This window comes from Panthera tigris, chromosome C1 (genome assembly GCF_018350195.1).
Source record: "Panthera tigris isolate Pti1 chromosome C1, P.tigris_Pti1_mat1.1, whole genome shotgun sequence".
NCBI classification, from domain to species: domain Eukaryota; kingdom Metazoa; phylum Chordata; class Mammalia; order Carnivora; family Felidae; genus Panthera; species Panthera tigris.
Genome location: NC_056667.1, coordinates 130,944,906 through 130,968,594, shown reverse-complemented (window position 1 = coordinate 130,968,594; position 23,689 = coordinate 130,944,906). Strand labels below are relative to the sequence as shown.

The window sequence follows — 23,689 nt, the reverse complement described above, 5'->3', positions numbered from 1 at the left end:
GTTTGTGTTTTTTTGTTTTCAAGTAATTTTAAGTCATAAGTAAAAGAACCAAAGGCTGTCTCACTGCTGCATCAAAGTTGGCCTCTTCACCATAGAATCATTTAAAGAGCTGAATAGCTCTTGGGACATCATTTGATTTGTCTCCTTTGCTCTTCTTGAATATTGAAATCACATAGGATTCTCAAGTTACCTTTAAAAAGACCTCAAGTTCGAACACTTCACAGTATCTTGTTTATGAGACCTGTCCCAGCATTCTTTACCAATATAGTTGTTAAGCCCTACCGTTAAATGTGCACTCCACAGATATCAAATTAGGTATGGTGGGAGTTTGCTGTATCACATTCCATATATATCTTCCAAATGTGCAGAGACTCTGCCATTTTTATTGTGCGTATGCAAGGAAACGTTTTGTTTAATCATGAAGACTCTAGATACCCAAAGTCAGAATGATTTGCATGACAGGAAAAATAGAAAAAGTCTCATTTTGGAAAGGACTTCAAAGCCATCCTAAACTCAGTCTTCTCTGTAAGTTAGGTGTGATGAGTGTAAGTGTTCTTTGCAGTGGTTACTTTTGAAAAGAAGTCTTACAGGTTTTCTGTTACTTGGAACAGCTATTTTCTACCAAAAGTGCTTCTTTATTCCTGCTTCAGTGGGGCTCATTTTATATATTTTTCTCATTGTTGTTCATTTTTTCAACATTGCTGCTCCAGAAATACTTAAAAAGTAGAGGTAACTCTATTTTGCGCATCTTCATACTATTGTATCACCTGACATATAATTTTTGAAAGTCTTTACATAGAGACTTTATATCATAGAAAATAACAGGGTGTAACAACTAAATTTTGTAGTTAAAATAATTATTTACAGATACCCAATTTATACCTGACAACAACCCTGCAGGCTTCACTTTCTGGATAAATACATAGTAGTCTAAAAAGATAAACTAACTGCCTTGGTGATATAAATGGCATTGTTATCTTTGACCTCAAGTGAATTTAATGTTAACTCATAACCACATGATTCCGACCAAACCATCTTATTACGTAAGTGATAATTCACCTGAAACTTTTTCAAATTTATCATAATAATATAGATTAATTGCTATTATAGATCTATTGTAGATTAATTGCTGAATATAGCTGTATGAAATACACATGTATTACATTAAAACTTCAGTGTAGAAAAATTTATACTAAAATCTATTTTACAACACAATGTAGAGATACTGGTTAATATGATATCTCATAATATTAGATATTAATGAAAATTTAAAATACTGCTGATTATAGTCATATTCAATTGTTACACTGTTAAACATCCATATAGCCAACATTTATGGTTCCTTATTCTTCCTTAAGCTTACCTGGAGAATTTAACCTATGTTTTTAGTCAACAGGTTTTGAGGAATACTGTTATCTGGGAGCTGTTGAATTGTTAATTGATAAATTGAACTTGAATGCATAGTACCTCATTAAATTCTTATGTGTCTCTGTTCTAATTCTAGAAGTGAAATCTTATGTCCTAAAGACTTTGTTACTTAGAGTTTTTTGTATGTGTTTTTTTCAAAATTTTAAATGTTATTCTTCAAAGATATTATTAGTCAGAAAGTATTTATTTTTTGGTTATTTACCTCTTACTAGTCTAAAGGAAGTTGTCTAAAGAAATGTCAAAAGAGGAACCAACGGTCTTAACATTTAGTATAGAGTGTGAAATATTTTCCTTTAACATGCCATAGAGAAAAACCCTTTCAAGATTTCATTCTTGAGTTTCTAATAAAAATCACAACAGAATATCTACATATTATCCCACTTGCTCTTCCTTTTTTCTAATGTATGTGGCACTTTCAGGAATTCTGTGGGAGGCAAGAAACATCATTTCCTCTAATTATTAATGTTCCTAAAATGAAATTGAAAATATCAGAGAGTATTACAGCTATTAAAAAACTAACGTGAAAATACATTGTCTCTGGCATCGTAATACCTGAAAAGAAGAAAAAATGAAAACAAATACCATCGAGGAAAATAATAATTTCTTTCCTATCTTCTCCCTGTTGCCTCTCTCTCCCTCATTTCAATTTAAGAGATTCGCTCTCCTCCTGGTTGTAATGGGAATGAATTTCAGTGCCACCCTGATGGAAATTGCATTCCTGATCTGTGGCGCTGCGATGGGGAAAAAGATTGTGAAGATGGTAGTGACGAAAAAGGCTGCAACGGTACTTTACGACTGTGTGATCACAAAACCAAGTTTTCCTGTCGGAGTACAGGTAAGCAGAATATCGGTGCAGCTTATTCCTTGGGTGTCCTGAAGATAGAATCCTTTTGGCCTATCCTCAATGTATATCTTACCTTCATAAAAAGTGTTCTTGTGTCTCCAGTATGTTTGCTCACATTCTATATGTAATAATAGCTAACATTTATTCAGAACTATCTGTGGGCCTAGCACAGCTCTAAAAAAATGTGTTCTTCATGAACTCATTTCATCATCCCAGTTCACAGTGAAAAAACTGAAGCCCAGACAAGTTTTTAACATGCTCAAGTTAAAAAAATATGTCAAAAGAGTCTGCATGGCAGAATTGGTATTTGCAACCAAGCAATGAAGATGCAGAGTCTGGGGTTTCAGGCTTCTGAAGGAGACAAACCCACAGACAGTATTCCTCTTTTTACAGATAAATCCTCAACATAAAATTTGATGAAGATGAATAGAATGGAAAAGCAAAATTATATACATTTATTTTCAACTACAGTAGATTCCTAAATTTAATTGTACCGTTGCTAAATTTCAGTAAGACAAAGGTAATGGCTTCCATTCAAATCTTTGATTTGTTTTGAAAGTCACTGAAACTTTTATTAATTTTTATGATGTTATTTTATTATTATGACTTTTCCATTTTGTTTTCCTATATATAGTAGGTTCTAACTGACACAATAAACTAACTTATTTATTTTCCCCTCTATACTAGATGATGAGTTGAAATTTAGAGAAAAAATATATTACAATTAACTGTTGTGGTATAATTCATGAAATGGGTTATATCATCAACAAAATAATCCATGGAAAGAATTCCATATTATGGGATATATATTATAGAATCATCTCTGGGATGATGTGAAATTGCTTTTTGAATTGCCTAATCTCTGGATGATTCATTTTGCTCCCTATTATGTATTTCAACCAAAAGGTAGAAATGAAAAGTTATCATAGCTGTGGGTAAGAGAACACTCTGGAAACCATATGACTATGGGCATTTGAAGATATAAAAAGATATGGTGTTTCTTTTTTTTGGACACACCTCCTGGTTACAATTAAGCATTCAAATAAGAAATAAAGAGATAAATGTAAGCTAACATGGGCATAGAGAAATAAATACTCCTGAGGCTCATTGTTAATGAGGGAGTTGTGTTTTCAAAATGGTTACTTTTCTAACAATATTTTTAACAATTATGTGACTCTTTTCATTTGTTAAAGTAAGCATTTTAATTTTGGGCTTATTGGTTAAAAACTGTGACTTTAAGTTTAGAAGTTATCTTTTTGGAGCACACTATATTGATTGAAAATTAATAGATGAATAACTTGTTAAACAATAATATAGGGAGGAAGAACCTTTTCCTATACCCATATTGGATTCATTGGCTTGGACCCTTTAAATTAGACTGGCCAAGGATAGATTAATAATAAAACAAAACCAGAACAAGTTTATTTACACATATATCATACATGCATGTGGGAAAACTCAGTGATGAGTGACTGACTCCACAGGATGGTTACAACTTGGGCTTACATAGAAGTTTAGCAAAGAACAGTAAATTTGTAGAAAAATGATGAAATAAATGAAAAGGATTTTGAGTTTATAGGGATGGCAAATTGTAAGCAGGTAAATGTATGGGAGAACTAACAGAAGACAAGGCTAGTTAATAAAGGGTGTGCATGTCCATTTTGGCACTGATTTTTCTATTTCCTTCATGCTATGCTATTTCCTTCATGCTTCCTATTTCTATTTTCCTTCTAGGGAAGTGTATACTTCCCTAGAAAAGGATTTATACCAGTCCTCATTTCTCAGAAGTTTATGCTTATAATCAGATAAGGGAGGCTATAGCAATGCTTCTTTCTACATCTGTTGGATCTCAGATGCCTTCACTCAAAATAACGCTTCTGTTAAAATGGCATATTTGGGGGGTAGTATATTTTGATCCCATACACTGGATATCTTTGGAGAATTGAATTCTGAGAGACAATTTTATGTATGTTGTCTTGGGATTTGGATTATCCCATTAATAATGTTTTTAATCAAACATAAATAAATGTACGAAATACTTATAAACCAAATTTAATGAGAAAAAGCAGAACTGAAATAAAATTTATGTTGAATTATCAAAGTATAATATATACTGAAATATAGTATAGCATGGCAAATATATACAGTTGATAATACTGTATTGTATAACTGAAATTTGTTAAAAGGGTAGAACTTAAGTGTCCAAACACACCCACACACACACATAATAAATAATTGTAAAAATTAAAGCAAAATGTGAAAGGCAGTAATTTAAGCATTAATTTATTTCTAATTTAATCTGTGGCTTAAACATAGTAAACCAAAATTTATTCAAACTATTTAAGGAGTCCTAACACCATTATATTTGCATATTTATGAATATTGCATATATTAAAGAGAACTTTAAACATAAGCATTGGATTAAAAATGTGTACATGTCTATAATATTTTTGATATTTTTAAAATTTACCTTAATTAAATCATTAGCTTTACAAGCTAATATACCTTTAAACTACCCAAGACACTGAATTCAGGGTCCATATTTATTTTTCAAAGACTTCTAAATGCTAGCTTAAACATTTAAAAGTTTTCAAGGTAATCTATTAACATTTGGTGGTTACAGTGGCTTTTCTTTTATACATAAATTGCCGTATATTAGAGTAAAAATGTAAGCAGATTAATGTTACTTTATTCTTATAAAGAAGAGAATGTGAGCTAAATTAAAAGTGCAATATAGTCATTAATATTGAAGAGCTTCTAATTTCAAAGGACCTATTTTTTTTAATGTTTTTATTTTTGAGAGAGAGAGAGAGAGAGACAGAGTATGAGTGGGGGAGGGGCAGAGAACTAGAGGGAGACAGAACTGAAAGCAGTCTCCAGGATCTAAGCTGTCAGCACAGAACCCGACTAAGGCTTGAACCCACGAACTGTGAGACAATGACCTGTGTTCAAGTTGGAGTCTTAACTGACTGAGCCACCCACGAGCTCCTCAAAGGACCTATCTTCGCTAAGAACTACACTCTTCCATATTTTGTCCCTCACACCAAGACCAATTAAGTTGCGGTTATATTATAGTTAAGCAATCTGGTGGGGAAATTTCATATCTACCTCTTATGGGAAAGAAACTCAGAAATGCATTCTTCACATTGGAAAAAAGAAAAATATATGATATTATACAATGATGTCAAAGTTTGGGGGATAAGAGGCCCTTTGGTGGTTAGTAAATTTAACCCAAACCTTTCACTTCTAGAAATCCATGTAAGGAACAGCAGAAGTGTATAAAGATAAATACAAAAAGATTTTCAATGCAACATTTTGTTTTAATAGCTCCCAAACTAGAAATAATGCAATCGCCATCATTAGGGGCACTACTTAATAATTATAGTGCATTCACACAATGAACTACTCAAATGTCATTAAGAAGACGTAAGAAAAAATTTCCTAAGGATGAAATTTTAAGTTCACACTTTGAATCCTTTCTCTGATGTTAAAAATACATAGAGATGATGGTAAAATATAATAGGTGAAAATGAGAGATTTGGTCGTATTAACAAAATACATCTCTGATGAATTGAAATAAAATATAACAGCAAATGGTGGGTTGGATTGAAGCCGGATGCCTGATTGGATTGGATATGGAGACCAGTAGAGATGCACAGGTTAGGTTTAACAGGAAATGAAGTTGGGGACTGGAGCTAGGCTCACTGATGGAAAAAAAAAAAAAAAGAATCGGAATAGGACTCCCTTACTTTTGAAAGAAGGGGAAAAAATACAGCTGGTTGCTTCCTAGGATGGTTACTTAACTGAAGTTGTGTGCCTAGAGAGATGGAAGGCAATCACGCCAATCCTCTTGCTAGCTCAGAGACTGAAAGTGATAAAAAGACAAATACAAGATGGGTTTGTGAACCAAGAGTAGGGATGGTCATGGAGTGGGCTGAAGTAGAAACAGCAACACCTGTACAGAGTGATAGATAAACACATAAAGTCAGAGAGAAAATTGAGAACTCCTACCCAAGGTGAGATTGAAAAAAAATTATAAAATCCATGAAGAAAACAATCTCTAATAAAACCAGCCATCAAAAATCAATCATGAAATGAATTTACTCAAGATTAAATGAAAACGAGATGTCTAAATGACATATCTAAAAAAAGGGGGTTTAAAAGAAGTATGTTTAAGATCCTCAAAGAGAAAAAAAATGGAAAAGAATATCCCTAAAGTGAACAAGAATATACCTATATTTGATTATATATAGGTGTATGATATATTGAAGTAGATATGATTAGAATAATTGTAACAGAAAAAGGTGGAAAATGGTACCTATTAGACTTGAGAATGAAATATGTCAACACGGAAATTTTAAAAAATTCTAGGATGGACATAAAGGAAACAAATTGAAAAATAATAATGTACATTTTACCCAGAAAGCATTACAGAAAAAGAGAAAATAAATAAATAAGAAAGAGCAGTTAAGATATATGTTGAAAGGGCGCTTGGGTGAGTCAGTTAATTGTCCAACTTCAGCTCAGGTCATGGTCTCACAGGCTCCTGGGTTCGAGCCCCAAGCTGGAGCCTGCTGTGGATTCTGTCTCTCTCTGCCCCTCCCCCTGCTCTCTTTCTGAAAAATAAACATTAAAAAATAAAAAGAAAGGCTACAACAGATACAAGAAAGTCCATGAGACAATATAGGTATTAACAGAAACACACACACACACACACACACACACACACACACACACACGCACACAGAATAAGTTTTCGCTAAAGTGAAGAACTTGATTCCTCATAAAGAAGTACATTCAGGCTTCTGAGTAAAATTAACAAACTTAACCCAAACTTCTAGAAGTCATTTTGAAATTGGATATCATCAGATACTGAAGCTACCAGAAAGAATATTAAATTACCTAAGAAAATAGGTAATGCCACAAGAAATGCCACAAGAAAATAGAATAATAGATGCTGAAGGAAAAACACTTTCAAGCTATTATTCTATACCCAGGTAAAATATTATTGAAGATAATTCAGACATACAAAGTATACTGTATTTTTCCACATTTTTCCACGATTCTCACTAGGAAAATTATTAAGGCAATAAAAATATAGATATTAGTGAGAAAACGAAGGGATAAGTTTAGGGACCAGAATAAAATATTGCTGAGACTAACCACAGCAACAACAAAACAAAACAAAACCAAAAAATTTAATTATAAAAATACAATCTTTAATAAATATTTTGAAATGTAAGTATCTTACAGGAAATAATACATTCTAAACTTTTATACAGCAAAAATTACAGAAACCACAATGAGAAAACAATATTAGGAACAAATTGTATTCATTTATTCTAACCATTAAAAATCAAATAGAACAAAAATAAGAATTTAGATCTAAGAATGCCTAGAACAAATTAATAAAAATATAACACTTTTCTTAGAAGTAAAAAAAATACACTTTCTTTTACAAGGCTTATGAAAGATTTTTTGAAATGAGCATTTAGTGTCACAAACATTTAGTGTCACAAACACCTTCAGTAAATTCCAAGAAGTAGAAATTATGCAGCCAGAATTTCCTGATCTAGTAATTATGAAGAGTAAACAGCCCTTCCATTTAGAAATTTAATAATAAAATAAGACACTTTTTTATCTTAATTCTAGAAGGAATGAAACTGGAATTGTAGAACTTTTAAAAAATAAAGATCTGTATATATCAGAACATATGGAATATAAATAAAGCATTGCTCAAGGAAAAATTCATAACTTTGTACATTTATATGCAAGTGTCCCAAAACTCAGTGAATTTTTAGCCTTTAACAACTTCAGAAGTATAAAGTTATAAAATCATCGAAAACATCATCTGAAACTTTATTTTTAACATATAGCTAGTTTTGTGAATCTTGAATAATGAATGTTTAAGTCCGTTTCTTGTAGCTTCTAGCAGTTTGCTGAACAACAGGAGCTGAAACAAAAAAATAGTAATGCTAAAAGGTTATATTCTAAATTTGCAAAATTACATGTAACGTAAAAGTCAATTTACAAAAGTATAATAGATTTAGATAAACTTTCAAATAATTTTTATGCTTACAACATTTGTATTTCTAAAGTTATTAAAGGTTAAAACTGCTCTAAGACTTTGAGACACATATATTTACATTAAAAAATAAAAATAAAAAAATATTTTTAACAATATGTAAGAGACAGTATTCACCAATTTCCTTATGTTTTGTTGTTTCTCTACTCTCTTGCAGTTAGGTTGGGGCCAGGTGACTAGTCCTAACCAATGGACTGTATCACTTCCATGCTAAGGCAGTTAAGCTAAAGTGAGCACCCTCCTGCTCTTTTGCCTCCTATCCTAGTGACCTTTTAAATTATGAGTCTACAGAGAAAATATGCAGATTTTAGTTTGTTACTGTAGCAAGCTCATCCTAAATAATGCAATAACTAACTCAAGAAGTTAGGACATACCAACAACACAAACCAAAAGAAAAGAGAAAAACAGATCAAATTTAAATTTAGAAAAGAGAAACAAAAAACAACATAATTTTATAATACAAGCCCTAAGTTTTTGAAAGAATAACCAAAATTGCTAATACATTAACTGACCTAATAAAGAAAACACACTGAAAATTCAGTCCATAAATGAGATCTGGAAAATAATCAGAAACGCTGAAAAATCATACCAATTAAAGAAACTAGGCAGTGTTTCAGAAATGAAATTTAAAACTTATGTTAATAAAATTGTATATTCAGAAAATATACATTTCCAAAATTTTGTCTAGAAAGGAAAATCAGGTAATTTATTTTATTACAATAGGAAAAATAATCAAGATCTGCCCCCTTCTCATCATTCTTCCAAAAGCTCCATGTGCAGTTGAATAGTTCTACCAGATATTTCTTTTTTTCTAATTTTTAAAATGTTTTTATTTATTTTTGAGACAGAGACAGAGCAGGAGCAGGGGAGGGGCAGAAAGAGGGAGACACAGAATCTGAAGCAGGCTCCAGGCTCTGAGCTGTCAGCACAGAGCCCGACGCGGGGCTCAAACCCATGGACTGTGAGATCATGACCTGAGCTGAAGTCGGAGGCTTAACTGATTGAGCCACCCAGGTGCCCCTACCAAATGTTTCAAGGGACATTGTTCCAATGCTGTTTCATCTCCTCCAGAGCATTTAAAAGAAATAAAAGCTTTTAAGTTATTCTTTTTAGCAGCATAGTATTGGTTTTACAACTCCCCAAAGTTATAAAAAGTACCTCCCTACACACAAAAATTACAGACCCTTACTACCACCATTGTAGATAAAGCATGAGCAAATCCAACAGTACATTAAGTGAATAATTGTCCACACACACAAAAAAAATCTTCCTTTTTAAAAGCAAAAATGGTCTCAAAGTGACGAAGGCAGTTAATATAGAATAAATAGGGGAAATATTTGAAATACAGATCATAACTAATTACATACCCCGATTCTTTGGTATCATTTTTAAAAAGACCAACTACTATAAAAGTTGGCAAAATTCAAAAAAGTATAAAAGGCTCTTAGACAAGTGAAGAGACAATCACCCTCACCCATCAGCAAGTCAGATCTATATTGGGACTGGATGTTTTTTCAAAAGCAGATTGGTGATTATTAACAAAACCAATAATATCCTATGTTGGTGAGAATAGATGAAGTAGACACTGATGTCAGTGAATATTGATGAACCTCTGTGGAAAGTAATTTGGTAATATATCTAGGTTTTAAAATGTGAATACAATTTCACTCACAATGCCACCTCTAAGACTTTATCCTACAAATACACTTAATTCACTGGAGGAGTGACATGTACAAGGATATTCATTTAGATGCTATTTTTTAAATATTTAATAAGGGGTTTAATAAGCTTAAGTCAGTAATTACCTGCATACCAAATAATTGACAATTTACAGAACATATTCTCCATACACAAAAGTCAAATTAAAAATAAGCACTCAAAAGACTAGAAAGCCATGAATCTGAAAACTAAAATTACACTTCAAAATAATCAACAGATTAATAAAGAAATCTTAATACGTATATGTAAATATTTAGAAGTGAATGACATGGGATATACTGTACAATTAAATTTGTGTGAAAACTTTTTTTCAGCAGACTCAATTTTTAGAAAAGTTTTATGTTCACAGCAACAGTGAGAGGAAAGAACACATACCCCATGTCATATATAACCCCTGTTATATGTGCTCCATATACCTCCTGTTATTCCTACACATACAGCTTCCTTTACTAACAGTATCCCACAACAGAATGGCTTATTACAGTCGATGAACCTGCATTCCTACACTGACACATCATTATCACCCAAAGTCCATAATTTACATTAGGATTTGCTCTTGGTGTTGTACAAACTGTGGATTTTGACAAATGTGCAATGATGTGCCATGTGTCCCCAAGGTATCATACAGAATGGTTTTGCTGCCCTAATAATCCTCTGTATTCTGCCTGTTTACACTCCCTTTACCCCAACCCCAGGCAACCACTGATGTTTCTACTGCCTCTGTAGTTTTACTGTTTCTAAATATGATGTAGTTGGGATCATTAGTATATATCCTTTTCAGCCTGGCTTTTTCTTCTTTCACTAAGTAACATGCATTTAATTTTCCTCCATGTCTCTTCATGACTTGAGAGCTCATTTGTTTTTAGCAATGAATAAATTACATTTTCTGGATATACCACAATTTTTTAATCCATTCATCTGCTTTTGAAAGATAGCTTGGTTGCTCCAAGTTTTGGCAATTATGATACAAACATGTGCATATAGGTTTTTGTGAAGACATCGCATGGAGCATGGTTGCTGGATCATATGGTAAAAGTGGGTTTTGTTTTGTAAGAAACTGCTGTACTGCCTTCTACCGTGGCTGTACAATTTTGTCTTCCACCAGTAACGAATGAGGAGTTCCTGTTGCTCCAGATCCTCACCAGTATTTGCTGTGTTTTGGATTTTCACCATTTTAATTGTAGCAGGATTCTTGCACAGAGAGTCATAATACCTAGGCTTCTCTTTCCAGGAAGCAACTTTATTCGTGCTGGTATGGCTCCGTTGGGTTCGTACAGAAGAACTGAGCCCCGAACACCACGTGGCATAGTTTTTTTTTTTTTAATGTATTTTCTATTTCTTTGTCTCCCATATATGGTATCACACAAACCTGCAGTCTGATTTCGTGATCTCATGTTACAAGGTCATGAGGGATGTTGTCACGTACGTGTATAGCCAGGTTGCCTTGAGGTTTTTTTTTTTTTTTTCTTTCCTTAGGGAGGGGACTTACCACATAATAGGTGTATAGTAATATTTCACTGTTGTTTTAATTTGTATTTCCTTAATGATATATGATTTTGATCATCTTTTATATTGCTATTTCACTAAATTGTTTCTAATAACTCAATGTTACAAAAAACCTAAATAGGCCAAAATAGGGCACTAGATGCAAACATTATGGTATATCCATATAGTAGACTATCTTGCAGTAACTTCAAAGATGGGAAATCACTGTGCTCCGTGGACATGGACATTTCTGGTGATTAAGTGTCAAGTAAAAAGTAAAGGATAACAATAGGGGGCATAGAATGTAACTTTTTTTATAGAACAGAAGTATATTTTTAACAATAAAGCATATTTGTAGAAGAATTCGTAAGAACTTCTCAATATTTGTCTCTGAATTGGGGGAATGGATGACTAGAGAAAACAAGTGAGACAGTTTATACTTGTACAGTCTCCTCTTATGATTGACTGTCTTTAAATTGGGGGCTGACCCATATAACTCTTACTCTAGATTCCATTGGAAAAAGCAACATATGTTTTCAATTCAAGCCCCAGAGCAGTGTTAAGAGTTGAGGATTAAATGCTCTTTAGCAAAAGTATGTAACAAAACTCACTGGCACACATGGGGATTTAACTCTGACATTGGTTTCATAAAGGGCTTGCTGTGTGCTGATCCTCTGTGTAATGAAAATCCTCTGGGGGGCTTCTGTGAATGGCAAAGTATTACTCTTTTCCATGATTACATTGTTTTGTTTTCCTTCCCCATTGTTGTATCAGTAGAAACAAAGTGAAGTGGTTAATTTAATCATTATTTAAAAGCAATCTGAATAATTGGGACCAAACATTTCCTACAGTGGAATAGTGATTTTATTGAAATTATATGATGAATTGCATATGCAGAATTTCTAAATACAGCACTTTCCTCTCTATCCCCCATATATAACCAACCTTATAGAATTGCTTTATTTATTTTTGATGAAAAAAATGTGGTGAGCTCTCCACTGTCTATGTGTTATAGAGCTAATAAAATACTTAGCATATTGCTTCTTATGAAACTTAGATAATTCTCTTTTGATTCTCCCAGTGGCAGTTTTAAACATGTTGCTGTATGCTATCTATTTTTTCTCTTCAATCCTATATGTGAAGAAGAAAATATTTTTGCTCAGAGGACTTTTCTTTATTAATTTTTATTCCTCTCTATAAAATGCCTAGTCCAATAACCTCAGAACCATTTTTATTAATTTTATTAAAATTTCCTATCTTCCTCCTTCTCTTCATCAAATAATCTTTTGTGGTGTACCTAGTTGTCTTACTTATCATTCAATCATTCATTCACCTTTTGCAATCTAACACCTTATCTCAACCTTTGATGGGAATTGCTGTTTCGGTGGTCACCGGGGCTGATTTCACAGTCCATACTCTTCTGTGTCTTGAGTCCTCCTCTTCCATTCAGTAACGTGAGTTCAGATAAATTGCCAAACCTCTAAGTTTCAATTTTCTAATATGTAAAATGATGTTGATAATGATATAATAATAATAATAGTAATAATAATTAGAATAGAACATACAGTAAGTGCCTATTACACAATATGATCTTGATGAATGATACTTTCATTATTTTTTTTAAGATTGTTAAATATATTTTTAAGTATTCTCTACACCCACTGCGGGGCTTGAACCCACAACCCTGAGATCAGGGTCACCTGCTTCACTGACTGAGCTAGTCAGGCACCCCAACCTTTGACTAATACTGCACTTTGATCTCTTTCTCTGTAACATTTGACCTTTTTCTGCAGGGTCAAAATGTCCTGTCCTTGAAACCTTTGCTTATGAAGTCTTATAGTGGATTGTCCTCTATTCACTTACCATTTATATTCTCTTTTTTTTAGTTCACTTTTCCATGCCTGCCTCTTAGATTTAAGTTAAAAAATACTTCTTGAATGCCTAAAATGTTTCAGAAATTGTGGAGATTTTTCTCTTAATTTCATTGTTTTGCTCCTTCTCATCTTTCTGCAAAGAAGGTATCCACAGCAATCTCTTTCTGTTCCCAAAGTTTTAACTATCACTTCTAGATAAATGTCTCCCAAATCTCCATGGAAATCACTCCATGCTTTAAACCTGTTGTTTTCCTATGCTATGCTGCACATCTCACTTTTTCTCTGAAGTCAGAAATTTTTCCGCATTTCTGTATTTTTTTTTTTTTTTAGAAATATCTTCAGGGCCTCTGGGTGGCTCAGTCAGTTAAGCGTCTGACTCGATTTCGGCTCAGGTTGTGATCTCATGGTTCGTGGGTTTGAGCCCTACATCTGGTTCTGTGCTAAGAGAGTGAGGCCTGCTTGGGATTCTCTCTCCCTCTCCTTCTTTCTCTGTTCCTCCCCTGCTTGTGCTTTCTCTCTCTCTCTCTCTCTCTCTCTCTCTCTCTCTCCCCCAAAATAAATAAATATATAGATAGATAAATTAATAAAATAAACTTTTAAAAATTTTTTAAATTTTTAAAAATTTTAAAAATTTAAAAATTGCAACTAAAAACCTAAAATTTAAACATCCTTCAAGCCTCTTCAAATTCTCCAATCTTCTAGGATAAAAAAAGAAACATCTTCAATTTCCTAAACATTTGGATTTAAAACAGAAAGTACCTTTTGACATTCTAACTTGTAATCATTTTTTCAGGTCCTATTGAATCTACCTGTACAATTTCTCTACCATCACCCATTCCACTCTTTCCACTCACATATCATAGTGTATGATAAGCCTTTATTATCTGTCACTTAGACCACTGTGTGGCCTACTCTGTCTTTCCCTGACAATAATTAGCTTCAATCCATTCTACACAGAGCTTTGGCTCCCTCTTACCTCATAAACTGACCTGAGTACATACTTTCTCAAAATCTTTCAGTGGTCCTCCATTTTTATAAGAATATGAGACACTTTGTGAAATAACCATCAACATTTCATAAACTGTGACTTCAAACTACCTTATTATTGCTTCTGGAGCAAGTCCCGCCCTTTCTTGACTTTATGAATTTACATAGGAATTGCATGTTATGTGTGGATTAGATTCAGCAAATAAAGCTAAAACACCCTGTATTCAAAATGGCCATTGAAAATCAACTATTATACTCAGTATATGTGGTTCTGTGTATATAGTTCTGATAAAAATCTGTACATACAACTGTGCTATTAAGAAAATAACTTTTAGTATAAAGTAAAGAATATATATGCAAAATTGTTACAGTGTTTTCCCTCATAAATGGAAAGAAGACCAAATTAAGAAAGAATTGATTTACCTCCACCCCCATGCCCTGACATATTCATGTTGAGTAGCAAGAGTAATCAGTGTCCTATTAAATTATCTCTCTTTCCGCTTTACTTTTTGTTTTGCAGAGTGTATATATTTGAACATTAAAACTGTACACTTGAGGCAGCTGTCTATATGAATTGTTTCTCTGTTTCCATATGTAATATTCACTGCCACACTTCAAAACCTTTCCCAATAACATCTTAGTAAATCTTTTTTTTTTTCAAACCAGTCCTATATATTTTCTGTTTCTGAAATTCCATCTCACTCTCTGATTGCTATATGGCTGTTCTTATTCTGTTTTTATATGCTCAATAGTAGAACATTTATCAGTACTAGACTTATTACTCCACAAGGTCAGAAAATTGTCTTTCCTATCTTTCTACATCGTTCAGTAGCTAGGCAAACACATTATACTCAAAAATAATTACTGAATTGAATTGAAGCCAAATATTGTTAGAGAAATAAATGTGTATGTAGTATTGAAGGTTAGTAGTATAATTTTTTATTTAAAGATTACAATTCAAAGACCAGTATTCAAAAAGACATTCTGTTATTGAGAAAATCCACTTGGATGTTCTCAATGATTCATTGCTCTTCATTCCCATATTCTTAATATTAACTGCCAATCAGATCCCAGGATAGCAATTATTCTTTTATAACATATAATGTCTTTTATTAAGGTAAAAATATATCAAGCATTTTACAAAATGATAAATCTATTTTTTTTAATGGACAAAACAGTTTAACAGAGAAAGAAACTCTAGAATTGATCCTATAAATTTATTTTGGAAAATCATCACATTTTCTAATGATTCCAGAAACTCTTAATTTCCCTATATGTGTTGACTCTGTGCTGGCTTTTATCCTAAACTGTATATTTCAAGGTAACATAAATAAAACAGTCCTTATAATATCCTGAGTGTGTGTGTTTGTGTGTGTGTGTGCGTGTGTGTATGTGTGTTTATGTTTGCACATGTGTGTGATTTGTCTAATTGTCATGATACCAAGATGATGATTGTTATTTCTGTTGTTGCTACTTTGTTACTTGGCTACTGTTATTCTTTTTGCTCAGAGGGCAAAACCACAGTTTCCATAACATTCTTGCACACATAGTAATCAAGTTTAAAACATTATAGGTAGATCAGAAAAGATTATGTAAAACTCAGTAATAAACTCCTAATATTATTTTCATCATGTAACATATTTTTAAAGTATAATTAGTAAAGGCAAAGTAATTGACTTAGTTATTTGAACTTAAGTATGAACATTATAAATTATTTTTAAAGATTTGGGGTTTTTAGATATTGGATATTTATAATTTCTATCACATATTTTAATATTACTAATCTGTATTTCATTTTCATAATACAAATTTTCCCTAAGTCTCAAGGTTCTTATGTATAAAGGAGGAACCTTAAATAAGAAATCTGTAATATTTATTCTTTCAAAATATTGCACCCAATGATGACTATGTAAGGATTTGTCTTAATATGAATCAAGTAAAAATCAACATTCTTTAAGCATACTTACTAAGATCATTTGCTGTTAGGTTTTACCCATAACCTTGTGTACCCTCTTACCTACATTTTTGTAAGAATTAAAACCAAATTAAAACCAAACAAATAAGAAAGGGACAAGCAATTACATTTCAAACCTCCCCTACAAAATTGGAGAGAGTAGAGAGCTATTTAAACTTGTACATTTTATCTAAGAAATGTAACCATATGTATTTATGTGTCTGGTAGCATAATCTGAGTTGAAATTAATACTCATTTGAATACGATTTTTCTTTACCTTTTCCAGGCAACATTTAGATCATGAATAGCAAATAGGTTTTACTGCTGTTCTGACTCTAAAAGATTGATAATGGTTTATGGACAGGTTTTTTGAAACAATTCTAAGGTTATGCTGGAGTCAGTGGTTAAGAATATCATGATGTATTAGTGATATTTCGGGGGGGGGGGCAACAGCAATAGAAATTACTGCATTACTCTTGAGCTCTCCTTTCATTCTATGGTACTTTCAGATGAATGCCTACAATTTAATACTTAAGTACAGAATGCCATACTTTAGACTAAAATTATATGTTATGCATTGACTTTGTCTTGCTAACTAGATTATAAACTCCTTGGTGGCAGGGAATGGTTCTTAGGATTTTCTTATATTTCCTATAATTCCAAGGGAAGTGTAAGTCACAGAGCAACCTCAACATAGAATTTTCGTACAATACATTCGTAGAAACTATCAAATTTTATGGCACATGTATGTTCATTTTATCACCATCATTTTAAAAATGAGCTAAGTTTTGTTTTTGGTTTTGTTTTTGTTTTTGGACTAGTTATGCAGAAATATGGTAGAAGGGAAATAAGTAGCACAAAAGGATTCATTGAAAAAATCCTGCTCTCCTATTCTAGATTTCCTGTACCTCTTCCTCACCAGAGGCAATGTCTATTAGTTATTACATAACCTCCCCCAGAAAGAACTCACATAGAGACAAACCTGTCTATATGGGTATACCGATATGTGTATGGAAATATAGTCCTAGATAAATATATTTTACCATGCAAGAAAACACTAGATTTTGTGCCTTTTTTATTGGTAAGTTTTGGAGATTGTTTTATATTAGGCAGGATTGTCTCACTCTTTTTCACTCAAGTGTACAACTTCAATGTGTGGATGCATTGTAAGTGATGTCACCAGTCTTGCGATTTTGATTTAAGTTTTTGTCAGTCTTTTGCTAATATATCCAAAGCGGCAGCACATGCTTTTGTATAGGACCTTTGTGCATTTGGGCAAATGTATTAATGAAAAAAATTCTAAAATTAAAATTACTGTGGTGAAGAGTTGCTGCACTTTTTATTTGCTGGAATTCATAATATTTCCCTACAGACAGATTGTCCCAGTTTGCAGACTCATCAACATTGGGGATGTTACACCCTTGTTAAATCTATCCTTGTATTATCCAATTTTTTCATCTAAACCAATCTGGTAGAGGAAAAAAAGGTATCATATTGCCATTTTAGCTTACTTTATATTGAAAGGTATTTTTGATCATCTTATGTTTGTAAGTCGTTATTGATCCATTGTGAATCTTGCACTCGTATTGGTATATTCATCTTTATTTTATTTGTAAGATCCCTTTTGTATTTAAAAAAATGTCCTTTTTTCCAAATAAAATATTTTTTCTGGTTTACCACTTTGTGTTGAATTTGTGTATGGATTATATTGTTGCAATGTGGAATCAAAAATATTGATGAAATTGAGTTTATCAATTTGTCCTTTATGTTTTCTGGGTTTGTGTAATAAACATTTCAAGTTTTTGTTATTTTAATATCTATCTTATTCTATAACGTGTGTATTTATCATTGTTATTATGAAATGCTTACTTCTTTGATATACTGAGAATATATTTTAATGTAAGGATCAAGTATTAGCTTTATTTTTTTTTCTCCAGGTGGCTAAGCAATGTTCCTAACATCATCAAACTTGTATTTCCATTATCTCTACTATTCGAACAGCCAATTTTATATATTAAAACTATATACTATGTAAATGATTATGTTATATATCTATCCTATTCAGTTGTTGATATCTTGATTGATATTCTGTTAAAAATATTTTGACTACTGTTATTTTAAAATTCTTCTAAACGGTTGGCATTAACAGTTCCTACATCAATTATCCTCTCTTTTTTTGAAGACTGCAATGATATTTGCAATTTTATTTCTCTTAGGTTTGTAATAATATTGTTCCTATTTTATTGGGATTGTATTAATCTGGGGACAAATAATTTTACGGGAACAAATCTTCTCCAAAACAAAACTATATCTTTATCCAAGGCTTCTTTTGGGTTTCTTTGAAGACTCTTAAAATTTTTTCATATAAATTCTATACAATTCTGGTGTCGTTTAGCCCAAATACTGTATTTTATGGTGGATTTTTAAATCCATCTTTTCTTCTACTATAGTCTGTTTTTAGGTATGAAATCTATGGACTTTTTGTATAATATTTGAAACTTGCTGTCAAATTTTTTGAATTCTTAGTTTCTTACAGTTCTTAATTAATTTTTATTGATTTTACAATTATATGATTATATTAACTTCATGTAATGATACACTTCTAATTTTATACCTCATTTATTTCTGTTATCTAATTATATTAGATAGTCTTTCCAAAACAATATAAATAATATTATTAGTTTTATTGATGATGTTAAGTCAAAAATTTCTAATGTGTCTCCATTTACATTAAATTGATCAGTGAAGTATCCATCATTTTCTATTTTAAGAATATTTTCATTTATAATTAATGTTTATTATGAAATGCATTTATATTAACTATGAAACTTATAATTTGTGTTTTTTTCTTATTTGACCTAATAGTATAGAAACTTATTTATATATTTCTACAAATGCAAAAATCCTTTCACCAATACTTTAATTACTTTAAAATTAAGGTTGAAGCAGACTTCTGAATATATAAAGACCCTTGACATATGCAGTCTAATATTTTTCATTTCATTTACATTTTCCCTACTCATTTTATGAATTGTGGGTATATAGTCTGCTAATAATTAGCATTTATCTTCAGCTACATTTTTAATTCACACTATACCTTAACATTGCATAATCCAGAAAAGATAAATTAATTAGAAGAAAAATGTAGACATTCTGGAAAGGAGGAATAATTTATATTAAGAAAAAAAAAAGGTTTACATAGACAGTGGCTTTTGCTTTCTATGTATTTCATATTATTTTTTTAAAAGCTGGCTAAATATTAATCATTTTTTCTTTCAAAGTCAATAAAGAAAAACATATTTCCATAAAATCTGTATATATTTAGTACCTTAGCTACTAAAATATTTGATAACACTTATGTCCTTTTATGAGAGGGAATATACATACCTAGTTATGAGGAGGAGTTGAGGTCCTAAGCTTATAAATATAAACAGAAGGACATTTTCTCCTGTGGAATAAAATATTTGCTTAAGTTTAGGGTTGCAAAAGACTGATAACATTTTCCAGAATTTAGGATTCTGAAAGGGACTTATATACAAATGTTTGCATAAACTTTTTTAAGTATTATAATTAAACTTTCAATTAGTCACAGAATTTTTTTTAATTTTTTAAAAATCTTTATTTATTTTTGAGAGAGAGACAGACAGACAGAGCATGAGCAGGGGAGGGGCAGAGAGAGGGGGAGACGGAGAAGCTGAAGCAGGCTCCAGGCTCTGAGCTGTCAGCACAGAGCCCAACTTGGGGCTCGAAGTCATGGACAGTGAGATCATGACCTGAGCCGAAGTCAGAGGCTTAACCAACTGAGCCACCCAGGTGCCCCACAGAATATTTTTTTTAAATAGGGTCAGACAATAACTTCAAAGCAAGGAAAATATTATGGCTTTAATGCTAAGATCATTTTAACAAGTAGGGTAAGAACTGTTCAAATGCCTTCATTAAAATAAATTGTCAAACTATCAGCCAATACATTTCTTGCTAATAGCAAGTACTTCTTCTGACTAAAGACAGTGGTGAGTACTCATTATTACAGTGACTTAATTGCAACAATCAAATGGATGATGTTTCTGTTTCCTTAAGGGAGATGCATCAACAAAGCATGGATATGTGATGGAGATATCGATTGTGAAGATCAGTCAGATGAAGATGACTGTGACAGTTTTTTATGTGGACCACCCAAATACCCTTGTGCTAATGACACTTCAGCCTGCTTACAGCCAGAGAAACTCTGCAATGGGAGAAGGGATTGTCCTGATGGGTCTGATGAAGGCGATCTCTGCGGTATTGCATGTTTCACTGATGTGCTTCTCTGTGGATACTAGAAATGTTTAGTCCACTTGCTGATAATTATTATAGTGGCATACCTTCCTTCCATTTATTTCCTTTACATGTAACTTTTAGCGTTGAACCCTATCTCTTTTTCAGGGACTATGAATCTATTAAAAGTTTTAAAAATATGATCAAAAATTTCAAAAATAAAGCAGAAAAGGTTGGCTTGTATCCAACCAACTTAATTGTATTGTTGAGCTCAGCATTTAGATCTCTGAATGGTTAGTGTTATTTCCACAATTAAACTGATTATTTTTTGTCATTCAGAACAAAAGAATCTTCTTATTACTGACCCATGGGATGCAGTTTACTACCAGCCAATGGATTTATGATACCTTATAATTCTTACAATAGAAGTGTTAAAAAAGAGGAAAGGAAGAGATTGAGTCATGAAATCAATTGAATATTATTCAAGTTTATAAAATTTTCTCTGAAATTTTTAGTCCTCTTGCAATAGCTTTCTTTGGTATGCTTTATCTAGTTAAAATGATGCTTTCAATCTGATAGATAGCTTTTGAACTTTGAAATCACTTTTGACTAGTTGTCTTTTTATACCGACCAGAACATGTAAAGAAAATTACATTTCCTTCTCTGTGGGGAGATCAGACATTTAGCAAGGAGATTTTCAAAATATGTTTTCTAGATAATACTGAAGGTGACATCAATAGAGTAATGAAGAAGAATTTACAGAATGGTAACAATAATGAGATGACTGGGGACTGTGAGAAAATGACTTTAGGAAATGATGAAGCTTCCTAATTGAAAATAGAAAAGACAACTACATTTAAGCTTAACGTTATCATATTTTGATCTGAATTAAACATTAGTAGAGAGTGATACAGAAAAAATTATTATGTTTTAAATTTATGTGATAAATGTCATTTCTTCCAAAAAGTCTGTGATTCTGTAAAATAATCTTGAAACAGTAAATGCAACAGTCTTCATTCAGTGATGCTAAATTTAAACTAGATGTTTCAACCCCCACCCACACTCCCCCTCCAAAAAAACCCCACTGAAATTAAATAACAAATACAGGGTGACAGATTTAGTTTATCTGTATTTACTTCTTCTCCCAGCTTATTCTCCTTTATGAAGGAGATTGGTGGATTGATCTCTTGTATTACAAAATGTGAGGTTTGCTCGTGAAGGTTGTAAGAGGAATTCTGAAAGAAGAAAACTATCAATACTCTTAAAACTGAGAATATGTAAATATAGAAGAAGAGAGACTTTAGCAGGTTTAAATTCTTTTCTTCAGTTCTTCAATTAACTCACCTAGGCAGGTAACTTAATTTCTGGAAATGTCAGATTCCTCATAACAAAAAGGAGTTGATGATATTTATGGGAAGTCATAGTAATAATGCCAGGTGCTCTAAAAGTATTGAAAGAAATTAGTGCTTTTCCACCTTTTTTTCACCCTTCAGGTCAAATGAAGTAAAAAAAAAAAAAGATGAAGAAGTGAAAATATAGTCATTAAGAAAAATGAGAAGAATATTATGAAAACACAGCCTTATTTTCCTATCCTCTGCTCTCTAAATTAGTATTATAAAAAAGCAATGGAGATTTCTTCTGAATTTATTTGTCTACTTCAAAACAGAAAATTAATTCTTGCTTTTAAGTCACTATATTCATCAACTTAGGAATCTTGCTCAAACATTTCAAAAGATTACAGGAGTGAAAGAGTTTATAATAAAGTTGGGTGTGGACGTTTCAAAGAAGATAAAAAAGACATTTCTATCCTGCTTATAGCACTATGGCATAATGAAGTCATATACTCTCCCCTTCATGAGGTGAAGTTGGAGGAAAGTTAGGGAAATGAAAAAAAAATCAAATGATGCTCAAAGGATTGAATTGCCTTGTATGGTCCTCCTTTCCCTATCTTCTTTTACATGTACCTTTGTATTATACTCAGTATATGTATCCTTATAGGCAATATTGGTACCTGTGGAGAAATGGCACCTTGGTCTCTTATTTTCAAGGCCCATGCCTATCAGTAGTAGGGTAGATCCTGTCTAGCTGGACAGGGTTTTTGGTTTATGAGTTTTGTATCATAATGAGCATAATGGACATTTACCCAGTGGACATAAGAAAATATATATACCCAGTGATTTAACTTTAAATAATGGGCCTGGGTTGATTAGTAGCTAGGGAATGTATTTTTTGAGAGAGATACCCAAAGCTGAAAGAGTTGTGTGTTGTTTTTTTTTTTTTTTTAACCATTTGGTATAGATGATGAAAATGTAGGTTTTTCCTCTTCATGTCTATTTCTTCCAAATAGTTGTATTCACAAAAGCTATTTTTTGTTTGTTTGCTTTTAAAGTTTGTTTGTTTGTTTGTTTGTTTAGAACATGGGAGGGGCAGAGAGAAAGGGGGAGACAGACAGAATCCTAGAAGGGCTTGAACTCAGAAAAGGTGAGATCATGACCTAAGCCTAAATCAAGAGTCAGATGTTTAACCAACTGAGCCATCCAGGTGCCCCTCAAAAAAAGCTGTTTTTCTTTTAATCCTCCCATACCCTGTCCCCTGTTAAAGAGGAAATAGGAGTGATTCGTGTCCTGTTCCTCAATACATGTAAAATTTGTACAAAAATATATTGCATGAAAATGACTTGGTAATCTATAGACTTAATACTTGGGTAATTGCCTGAAATGGAAAAATCCTATCCTTTGGGTGGCAAGGTGTTTTTTGCTTTGTTTTGTTCCCTCCAAATAAATCTGATTTATAAAGCAAATGATAAACAAACAAACAAAACAGAAAAGGAGCACTCAGTAAAATAAGTCTCCTAATCCTAGTGAAGAGATTATTTTCTCAGGGAGATTTTCAAATGACTTCAAGGGGAAAAGTACATCCATTTAGAAAGCAAATGAGAAAAATCTTGAATCATTCAAGAACAAAGTTAACTGTTGATCCTTGGTATAAAGATACGTCAAAGATGAACCAAGCTGGACACTAGTTGAAGTGATAAGGATAGATTTTATTCAGCATTAACT

At 32.2% G+C, this 23,689-nt stretch overlaps 1 protein-coding gene across 1 annotated transcript in view; it reads left to right on the top strand.

Moving 5' to 3' along the window:
- Positions 1-23,689, top strand: part of LRP1B (LDL receptor related protein 1B) — a 1,866,249-nt gene that overhangs the window by 1,213,981 nt on the left and 628,579 nt on the right. The window contains exons 21-22 of the mRNA XM_042994392.1: positions 2,081-2,263; positions 20,454-20,654. Of these exons, the coding sequence (XP_042850326.1) occupies positions 2,081-2,263; positions 20,454-20,654 (384 nt within the window). The remainder of the gene's footprint in view (positions 1-2,080; positions 2,264-20,453; positions 20,655-23,689) is intronic.